The 11,153-nt window shown below is 37.5% G+C and overlaps 1 protein-coding gene across 1 annotated transcript in view; it reads left to right on the top strand.

Annotated features, from left to right (window-relative positions):
* LOC107661255 (WD repeat and FYVE domain-containing protein 3) overlaps nt 1–11,153 on the top strand; it is an 83,102-nt gene that overhangs the window by 7,209 nt on the left and 64,740 nt on the right. Inside the window, exons 2-4 of the mRNA XM_016450754.1 lie at nt 3,530–3,740; nt 5,449–5,572; nt 7,137–7,246. Coding sequence (XP_016306240.1) covers nt 3,530–3,740; nt 5,449–5,572; nt 7,137–7,246 — 445 coding nt within the window. The remainder of the gene's footprint in view (nt 1–3,529; nt 3,741–5,448; nt 5,573–7,136; nt 7,247–11,153) is intronic.

Here is an 11,153-nt window from a genome sequence, read left to right as displayed (position 1 = left end):
CGGGATGTGAAGAGACTTTCAACCAGCATAACAAAAAATGTTTCTGAAGACAATCACCTATTGCACCTTTAATTTTACATGGCTTTCTAAACATGCCGCTCTCTTTTGCGAGACGCGAGTGCAACACTGATAGATGCCCCGCTAGAAAATGTGATAAATATGTGTTCTGTGTGAACGGCTTGGTTTCAGTTTCGCCGTAAACAACATATTCGCCACACTGATGCTCTCGTTTTCCGCTGTATATTGAATGAACAACATAGTAGCGCCGCATCTAGTGGGTTCAACTGGATAGGCTAACAAAAGCATTAAAATGCAATGACACTTACGTTGTCGTCGCATTTCGTGTGCCACTGATAAGGCTGCCTGACGACTGACGCAGACCTAAAATTCGAATGCAACGTTTTTGCATTCGAATGTGGATTTTTTTTTTTTTTGACAAATATTCAAAAATCGATATTTTTTGACAGCCCTAGTTGGTTCTGTACCTGAAAATAAGAATGAGGGTTGCAAAACTACAGTTGGCTGTAGGCCACATAAGAGAAATGCTGAGCAATTTTTATTTTAGTTATACAGGCCATATGTGGCATCTTAGCAACTTTTAACTTATTAAGTTGAATTAAATTAAGTCTGTTTGGGTGAATAGACAGTTTTGGATTATTATAGCACTGAAGCACAAGGCCATAAAATCTTTTTTGTGGCCTCAGCAGACGCTTTGGAATAATAACCATTTGTTTGTTGGAATAATATCCAGAAATTCAGGAACCCTGGATACAATGCAGATATTTTTAGTTCGATGGATGCAGTCACTGTTGCTCTTGGACGTCTCATGTTTCCTGTCTTGAAGCATTGCTGACTTTCTGAGTTGCTGTAGCTGTCTGCGGTCTGTTCCGTCTAAGAATCTGCTTCAGCTCACAGATGTTGGGCTTTTTGGTGAGGGCATTGCTGAAACATTCATATTTTTATAACAGCACTGCACTGGCTCAAGCAAATGTCTGTCAGATGTGTGTCTGTCCTACTTTACCCATGTGCTCGCCGGCTTCAGCAGATGATGTAAAGGTCAGGTAAATTAAAAGGACCTAAATAAAAGGTAAATGTAAATTGTGTTTAAAGCTTCATTGTTTACCCCAAAGTTTGTAACTGTTACCCAGTTGGATCTAATTCATGACCTCAGTGTTTGGAACACAGCAAGGCATAGGAAGACAACCATTTGTCCATACTGTTTCCTGAAAATGTAGTGTATATCTTCAAATTATGTAGTCAAGGGTCTGAAGTGCAGAATATGTATTATTCTATGGTTATTAAAACAAAAATCCTAGATCTGGTGTTGATGATGCATCTGAAGCATGAAACTAGGTTAGTGTGTACTTTTACTTTGAAGACATTAGGGGCTTTTTACCCTGTTGTAAAGGGCTCATTGGTTATTCAGTGTAGCAACACATTTCCCATGCAAGGAAGTCAAAGAAGTTAAGGATTATGCTTTGAAAAGAAGTGAATTTGCATTAGCAGTTCACTGGCTTCAGGTTTGTTGGTGCATGCTTTTATTTATTAATATCAAGCATTAAATGTACCTTTGCATTGAAGAATGCACCAAAAATGATAGTTTAACTCTGGGTGATGGCCAAACATATTACAATATTTTTTGCCATATCATGCGATAATATTTATCACAATAATATTTTACCATTAATGGGGAAGGAAATGCTTTTCACATGTTTGTTAGACCTTGAGAATGAATGTAAACTTTTCACATTTAACTTCCACAGAGTAAGCTACCTATTAAATTTCTTGATTCTGTGATTAATACAAATTTATCATCAAAAATTGTGTCTAACAGGAGGGTCATAAGGGTCGGCACACATTTGCGGATTAATTGCAGTTTAACCATCATAGACTTAAATTTTATCATTTGTACGTGTTTTGTCTTGCCAGTTTACACATTCAAGTGATTTTAAAACCATTCCAGTGCAAGAAGAGCAAAAAAGAACTCAATTCGCTACTTGCGCAGAGTTTTTGCAAGCACAGCTGCACACACAGAGGCACTTTTGGTTATGTCTTGAGTTAAGGTGAGCAGTTGAGAAAAAAATCAGATGTGCATCATTATATTGGATCTTTGCATCTGGCCTTAAAGTGACAGCAGCCTATAAATACCTGCTGCTGTCTGTGTCATTAATGTTAATCAAACAACAAAACACAACTTTAACAAAGATTAATCTGTATTTAATTTATACAGTGAACACTATAGTGTTATTTTCCATTTAGGCCCATAATTATTACATTTCTGTACGTGAATACTGTTAGACCTTACTTTATTAGTAACTTTGTTTGTACTTGTCTGTGCTTATAATTTGTGTATTTGTTCTTATTTTTTACTGGCTGTTCACTTGCCTTTAATACCATTAGTTAAAGTACTTAAAGTGTGCTAAGTAATAAATGGAAAGCAAAGTTACATTAATCCATAAAGATAAAAATGTCCAGAGCTTATCATTGTTACATTTTATTATGATCTTGATATGATATTGTTTATTTTTCAGCCCTATTAGAAAGAAGGGTTGTGACGGTGATAAAATTTTCGTTAATCGACGTGAGACAACACCGGTAATACCAGTAAAACCGGGAGGGGGGGGGGGGGCTTGGGTTCGTTGGGGTTTTCCTTCTTTCCCTCGCTTTCCTTTGCTTTTAAATAGCTCACTCTCCTCAGGTGATAAATGAAATCTGACTCCTGCTGCTGATCTGTGGTGCGACTGTCATTCGGCATGCTGCATTGAGCAGCTACGTACAGTTTTTAATTGTAGTGTCTGTTCTCTAACTGAACTAAATGATTTTTATTACTATAAAAAAATCAAAACGACGGTGAGGCGGCTGTGCTCGGTGGGCAAGTGATGTAACCAGTGTTGCGGCTTAACACAGGTTACACCATCAACACCGACTATCGCAGCAAGCCTATTAGCTAGCCATGTATTACTATTAAGTGGCTGTTTCCTGCATGCTTATTTGCTCATTTTGGTTAGTTAATTGCAGGTAGTAAGAGAGAGCATTTGCGTCTTATTTTCCTGTATCAACTGTAACTTACTGTAAATGGAATGGACAGTTTAAAGTGCAACAAATAAGAATGAGAATTACAAAATCACACAATAGCTTCTCAATAATAGGAATATTTACTCGAAGAGCTTGTGCAGTTATATACAAATCTTGTTGCTTTATACATAGATACTTAAGTTCACTTTTATCGCTGTGTCCTTTAGATGAACCTAAATAGTATTTTGGATACAATTTTGTTTGCATGCCCTGCAGTATTTCTGTACCTGCAGCGCAATCCTCACTAAAGGGTCTCAGACAGTTCACTGCAAAAAAATAAACAGGCTGAATTTGATCTGCAATTTGAAGCTAGCATATCACGTCACATTAGAAGTGGACTTTCACAATCAACAATCAATTTCCCTGACATCTTGTTATTTTTTCCCCTCCCCACCATCCCCGTTTCTTGAACTTCCACCATTTCACGAAACCTCTCTTTTGTCTGTTCTGTCAGGGCTGGCTTTGGCCTCAAGAAGCCTCTAAAGATGAATATGGTGAAGAGGATCATGGGGAGGCCGCGGCAGGAGGAGTGCAGCCCACAGGACAACGCACTGGGACTCATGCACCTGCGCCGTCTCTTCTCCGAGCTCTGCCACCCGCCGCGCCATATGACACAAAAAGAGCAGGAGGAGAAGCTCTACATGATGCTGCCTGTTTTCAACCGGGTGAGAGAGAGAGAGAGATGGCTGTTTACATAAGAGACAGCATCATCATCGTGTAATATGCATCAGGATAATGCAATTTATAAAAAAAAAATAAATAGAGGCCGACGGATGGTAGAGAGACTTCTGAACAGTACAGCTTCACCAGCCAAAATGCATTAACAGAGAAGACAAATATAATAGACATCATTGTATTGCACTGCTAGTGCTAAATCACCCCTGGTGGCTTTGTTGTTGTTTTTTTGTTACCATTAAATGTAAGGTTAGAGTATGATTAGTGATGATTACTAGCTCAGCTGGGCCAATAGATCAGATTTCTACTCGCCCTGCTAATATTTTCAATGGCCCCACAAAAAAAACAAAGGTTAAATTTAGATCATATGCATTTTGCTGGAAAATCACAAAAAAACAAAAGAAAACAACAACTCTATACTACAATTCAAATGTTTTTTGGGCTGCCATTTGGGCTCAAGGATGCATTTAATTGATCAAAACTGGCATTAAAGACTTTTACATTGTTAAAAAAGAACAGTTTAAAAAAAATGCTTTTGATTTTTTTTTTTATTCATCAAAGAATCCTAATAAAATGTATCACAGTTTTCACAAAAATATTAAGCAGTACTACTATTTTCAGCATTGTTAATAATAAGAAATATGTCTTGAGCAGCAAATTAGCATATTAGAATGATTTCTGAAGGATCATGTGACACTGAAGACTGCTGAAAATTCAGCTTTGCCATCACAGGAATTAACTACATTTTAGAATATATAAAATGGCTATTTAAAATTGTAATAATAATTTCACTTTACTGTTTTACTATATTTTTGATCGAATAAATGCACCCTTGATGAGCATAAGAGCCTTTCTAAAACATTAAATTATCTTACCGATGCTAAACTTACAGTAGTGTACGTGTGTGTGTACATGTACATGTGTATATATAGTCAATAAATTTCATAGAACGTAAGAACCTTAAAACATTTTCTTCTTTTACAGACAAATCACTAGATTCTCCTGAATAAAAAATAATAAATCCCTGTCTTTAAGCCAAATTATTCACACTATACTTACTGTTAAACTTCAACAATAAGAAGAAGAGAACCAGCAGTTACAAGTGCTTCATTTACAAAGGCAAAGTAGTCGTTATGCCATCAAGAGACTCTCATAGGCTGGAGAAGAGCATGATGGTGCTAATCATCCAGCATTGATTATACAGAAACATTGCATATGACCTCAGCTACAGCTCATCATTGTGCATGAAAGAGCACTGCCCTGCTGCAGCCTGTGTGCATTTGGAGAGCACTTGTAGAAGTGGGATGAAACAGGCTCTCTATGTACAAGCTGACATATTTGATGAAGTGTTATAGACCCATATGAAATGCTGCATATTAGCATGAACACCGCAGTATGTCTCTCTTGATTTAGATTTCTTCAAACAGCAAGAGACCTGACAATCTGGATTTGAATATGACAATCTTTCACCTCTTATAACTGTTTGTGCTTTATACTAACTTGATTGGACACTCAGTTGCTGCTATGAAAGCCAAATAACACTATAACTGAGCATACTGCTCTTCAGACATCAAGGGAGTGACTGTTGATTAAACCTCAGCTTTAACTCAACAGGTTCCCATCTTTGTAGAGGGAAAAAAGGTCTGCATGAAAAGAAGGTTGTTTGAGCTCTGTAAATGGTGTTTGTGTGTGTGACAGGTGTTTGGGAACGCTCCACCGAACACAATGAATGAGAAGTTTTCAGACCTGCTGCAGTTCACCACTCAAGTGTCCAGGCTGATGGTGACTGAGATCAGACGGAGAGCGTCCAATAAATCCACAGGTACTTCAACTTCAAACTACTCGAAGATCCTGGGTATTCTGTTAACACACAAGTATATATTACACAGACCTGGTCCGATCTATTTCATTGTAAGAAAAAATTGTTAGCATGACAAAAGTCATGACAGAATCAGTTATTTTTGAAGCTTAAAGTAAACATTAAAATTCTACCACACTTACTTTTTTTTTTTTAATGGATGCTAAACTTAGTTTTTTCTTATTTTGTCTGGCTACTTTCTGATATGTAATGCTGACTTTTCCCAATCTATTCAATTCCTGATAGATTAAAACAAGTCGCACGCTTTTTTTTCCTCTCGTTTTTATATATTATTTAACTCAGAATTTGGACGTTATATATTTTTTTAATCATGCCATATGACTTACACAAGGTAACAAGTTTAGAACAACAAGAACAATAAAAATAAGACAAACACCATAAAAACAATAAAATAACCAAAACCAAAAGCCAGAGGGAAATAAAAAATTGGATAATTAAAATTAACAATAAATTATGGTTTAACATCGAAAGCAATTTTTGACTTTTCAAAGATTTTTGTTTTTGTTTTTTTATGTCCATCAAAGACAAACATATGAATTATAGTCTATAAGAAAAATTGACAATAGCGGTTTCTTACCCAAAAGTTTGCATTTGTGTATAAAAAAGTTGCCAAGTATAAACATAAGTTAAATTGTTTGCAAATAGCAATTCACACTGATGCTAAAAATATATAGATATTTTTTTTACATTTTTTATTTAATTTTTATTTTAAAAGTGACTTAATATAAGTTGTATCCACTATTTATAAATAAGTTTTTATAGACATTACATAGACATAAAAGTTTTGTTCCTGAAGAAGTTTATACTTGTTATACTTTTATACCTGCTTATACTTGTGCGTTCTTGCTTTGATCAGTGAGGAAGACTCAGTCTGGGCTTTATGGTCTCTGACTTACTCTGCTGTCAACACAGTGTGTATTGGCAGCTTGTCTTGGCACATGATGTACCGTAATGTTTATTTTTGGTGATGTAATCCACCGTGACCGCATATGCTGCATAGATCCACAAACACCAGACTGAGCATCTTATGACACAAAGGAGTAAGTGCTTAGGCATTTTAGTTTCTTTTATACCATTTATTAAGCATCTTGTGCTTTTTAGTTTTTTTTGCAAACTATTGTCATAATACTGATACAATGAAAAGCATAATGTAAAACGTTAATATTGTATCTATTCTATATGAGATTTATTTTATTTTTAATGACATTTGATTTCAAAATGTCATTATATGATTACATTTTCGTTGGAGCAGAAAACAACATTCTTCTGAGTAAATCTTATCCTTTGTGAATTCACTGAGGTGTCACGATATTGCATCTCAAAAACAGGCAGCGATGGATGAATGAGAAACGAAACTGCCTGCATGTCATCACCTCTAATTGACTCAGCGTCCTTCCCCAGATGAGGCCAGTCACACACAAGCTGACGTGTGAAAATGGATTTGATCCACATGCGCAGACTGTTTAATGCGTCAGTGATTCTGTTTGTGTGTGTGCTCCTCCCACAGAGGCGGCCAGCAGAGCCATTGTGCAGTTTCTGGAGGTAAATCAGAGCGAGGAGGCGAGCCGGGGCTGGATGCTCCTGACCACCATCAACCTGCTGGCCTCCTCAGGACAGGTCTGTGTGTTTAATGTGCAGCAGATGAAACGATCACAAGACGCATTTACAAATGCACTAGAAAAATATATACAGACATAAATACAGACACCATTTGTTTAATGTTTTCTTTGAATTAACTCTTTTTTTATCCTCACCCAGGCTGCATTTATTTGATCAAAAATACAGTAAAACAATAATATTGAGAAATATTTAAAGTAACTATTTACTATTCAGCTACCAAAATTGTATTCTACCAAAATAATTGCACGTTTTTTTGGAATTTCAAGAAAACAGAATTGTCCCATGGTATGCCAGTACCTAGCGTATGAAAAATATACTCGAAAACTGTGTTTGGAAACCAGCCATGCTAGGTTGGCCTTTCAGCACCCGGCACTTGTTCATACTATCAGCGGCTCTATTGCTTAAATCTAGAAACAGCAGTTGTAGTTTGTTGAGTGGCGCATTAAATATCGCATGCGATTTATCGTGCAGCCCTAGTGTGCTTGGTTCACAGCTGAGCAAGACCCCTTATGTCGAGGTGCACAGACCTCGGTTATCAGAGAGAGAAACGGCCTTCTCCTAGATCGAGAAACTGGAGAACTTCATGGTGGATGTAAGGATTAGTATGGTGACATTTCCTTAAGTATGTTTTTAGCCCGTGATGGATTTGACCAAGAGCAGGAGAAAGGAGGAATATTCCTCACTCTATAGTGAAAGATGGCTTCTCCAACAATGGTCGCAGACCTGAAGACTGAACTTCCAGCTTGTGGCGATGTGAGGATGGTGTCATGGAGGATATGTTTCTCAGACTATTGATTGCTCAAGCCTACACAGCTTGAGGCCATGATTACCAAGTCATGGGTCACTTTGAAGCCCAGTTTGAAGTGAAAAGTTGTGGTCAGTTACACACCACATAAATGATCTCCAATTACTAGTTGTTTTTCTCACCCTGAAGCACTTCCTCTCTGTATTGAGAGGCCAACATGTATCGATCACACAGACAATGCGCCTGTCATGTCATTCATTAGATGAGGAAGGACTGATCCCACTCTCATCCAAAGCTCTTTGAAGTCAGTCAACGGAATAAAGGTGCAGATTTCCCGGCCAGGGGAGGTCATTATGTCAGGAACTCTTGACTAAGTGCCCAAAGTGTATCTCATATATTAGAGCACTTTGATTTTATGCATCACAATGAGAATCTATGACATCTCATGAAATCTATTTATTAGCAGCTGGTGCTATTTTCTATGTCTTTTACAGTGCATTGTGGGGGTTACAGTATAGCCATGCCATGTAGTAGTAAATGGTTTCCGGGTACTCTTGTGTATTTACTCTGTTAGAAGGGCATGTTTACCTCATGGGCATTATTAAAGGGCTGTCTGTGGATGTCCCATAGTCATGTGTTGTATTGACTGAATGGGAATGTTGTAACTACTGTTCCCATAAGAATAAAAACCATTTAAGTTCTTTCGCTTATGAAAAGTGCTGTGGCAGTACCATGGTACAGCCATGAACATGATATTCACATACTCCAAGGTGATTCAAATAATAATTCCTCAAATGTTCACCAACGCTGCATTTATTTGATAAAAAAAACAGTAATATTGTGAAATATTATTGTGATTTAAAATATGCTTTTTTATTTTAATACTTTTTAAAATGTCATTAATTCCTTTGATGGAAAAGCTGAATATTCAGCACCATTACTCCAGTCTTCAGTGTAACATGATCCTTCAGAAATCATTCTTCACAACAAAAGTGTGTATGCTATTTTAATTAGCCCTTTTTTAATGTTCATGTCTCCTTGTGATTTTGTAAGGTTATTTTCCTGCAGTGCAAGTTGTTTGTGTTGGCCTGTTTTAATAAAGTAGGATCTCATTAATTGGCTGAAGTTTTACCAACATGCTCAAATCTCTTTTAAGTCTGTTGTTAGCTCTAATTTTATTTTGGTTCATATAATCCTTAAGGATCATTTACCTCGATAAGACACTGAAAAGAACTTGTGCACATAAAGATGGAATGCAGAAGTGTAGATTTCCTGTGGCCTAATAAGTGCCCTTTCTCTTACACACACACACACACACTGTCTATTTTTACTTTTTCTACTCCCTCTTTCTGCTTTACTAAGAATATATAATGAAAACACTTTCTTGTGTATATGCTGATAAAATCTCCATGCTGCTATGCACATAAAACACATTTCCACCACCTAAATGCAGACCTCTTGAAATGCGTATCCAGTGATATGGCACAATTTAGAGCTTGTCATAATCCAGAGGATGAGCTTGAATTAATTGGACATGCACCATTATCTTTTCAGGCAGGAGGCTCTAGTTTTGAGAGGTGAAACATGTTTTTGAGGGGTGAAATATGTTTGTATTCTAAGCTGTGAGTTGCAGGCATAAACTGGTGCTCTTGGCAACACCCCCCGCCCCTCAGAAACAACAAAGGTCTTTTCTTTTCTCTCTGTAAGGACGCCCTTCATGCTCTACATTCCCAATGCACCCTCAATTCACCCTCACAGACGTCGTCTCTTATGTCTCATCGTCCCCCACGTTGATGGTCTGCGAGAAGTCCTCCTGCTCGTTCCCTCTTCTGTTGGGGTTTTTCTGTCTGACATCATCATTTAGCGACCACATTGTCCACTAGCATAGCTTCAGTGTTGAGGTTATCTACCACAGAGGGAGTTATTTCGAGTCTTGACCGTCGGCCATAACGGTCCAACTGGTTCAGTTTCTCTCACACATGGACCTTTTGCCTAGGAGGCTTTATTAGTGTAACCGTCTTTAAAGGGGTCATATGATGCGATTTCATGTTTTCCTTTGTCTTTGGAGTGTTAAAGGGATAGTTCACCCAAAAATGAAAATTCTGTCATTAATTACTCACCCTCATGTCGTTCCAAACCCGTAAGATCTTCGTTCATCTTCGGAACACAAATTAAGATATTTTTGATGAAATCTGAGAGCTCCCAGACCCTCCCATAGACAGCAACGCAACTGTAATGTTCCCAGGTCCAGAAACGTAACGTAGCAAAACTGAAGTTGAGCCACTGGTGTCACATGGACTGTTTTACCGTTGTCCTTACTACGTTTCTGGACCTAATTTGTTTTCCGAAGATGAACGGAGTTCTTACGGGTTTGGAACGACATGAGGGTGAGTAATTAATGACAGAATTTTCATTTTGGGGTGAACCAACCCTTTAAAAGCTGTTTGTGCATACAGAAGATCAAAAAAGTCGCAAAGATTAAAGTCTCAAACCCAAAGAGATATTCTTTATAAAAGTGAACGTTCAGCCACGCCTTCCTAAAACACCTCGTTAAAACACGCCCACATATCTACGTCACGATGTGGGAAGATTTGCATAACACTGCCCAAATGTATATGCAAAGAAAGAAGGTGTAACTTTTATTCTCACTGTAGTATTGTTGCCAACGCCGTCATGTCATGGAGACGCTGTGTGTTTCACTGTGAAAGCCAAACTACTTTGTTTGGCCTTCCAACACAACTAGAAATCAGTGGTTAAGTTTTCTGTTGCAGAACAGTACAACCCAAATATTCGAGTGTGTGCAGCGCATTTTATGGAAGAAAGTTTCCTGGACCTGGTAAAAATACACAAAATAATGTTCTTTTTAGCAACGTCATTTGACCCCTTTCATTTTTTTCCAAAACCTCTTAATTGAATGTAAGAGACTATTAATGTTGCTAAATAGTGGGTGTTTTGATTTGACAGAGAGTGGTATGATTTATTTTTTGTGCACGTAATGTGTTTACTGGAATGAAAATGCAGAAGTGATTCATCTTCTGTTTCGCTCTCTCATTCTTATGAAAGCAATGAATGTGACATCCATGCATCCTCCATTAAGGCTTGGCACTGCTGGCACTGATTCTTTGGCATTTTCTTAAGACCTGTTCACACCAAGATAAC

This window comes from Sinocyclocheilus anshuiensis, unplaced genomic scaffold (assembly GCF_001515605.1).
Source record: "Sinocyclocheilus anshuiensis isolate Anshui unplaced genomic scaffold, SAMN03320099.WGS_v1.1 scaffold1365, whole genome shotgun sequence".
NCBI classification, from domain to species: Eukaryota; Metazoa; Chordata; class Actinopteri; order Cypriniformes; family Cyprinidae; genus Sinocyclocheilus; species Sinocyclocheilus anshuiensis.
The sequence above is the reverse complement of the archived record's forward strand: the minus strand, read 5'-3'. Positions and strand labels throughout refer to the sequence as shown.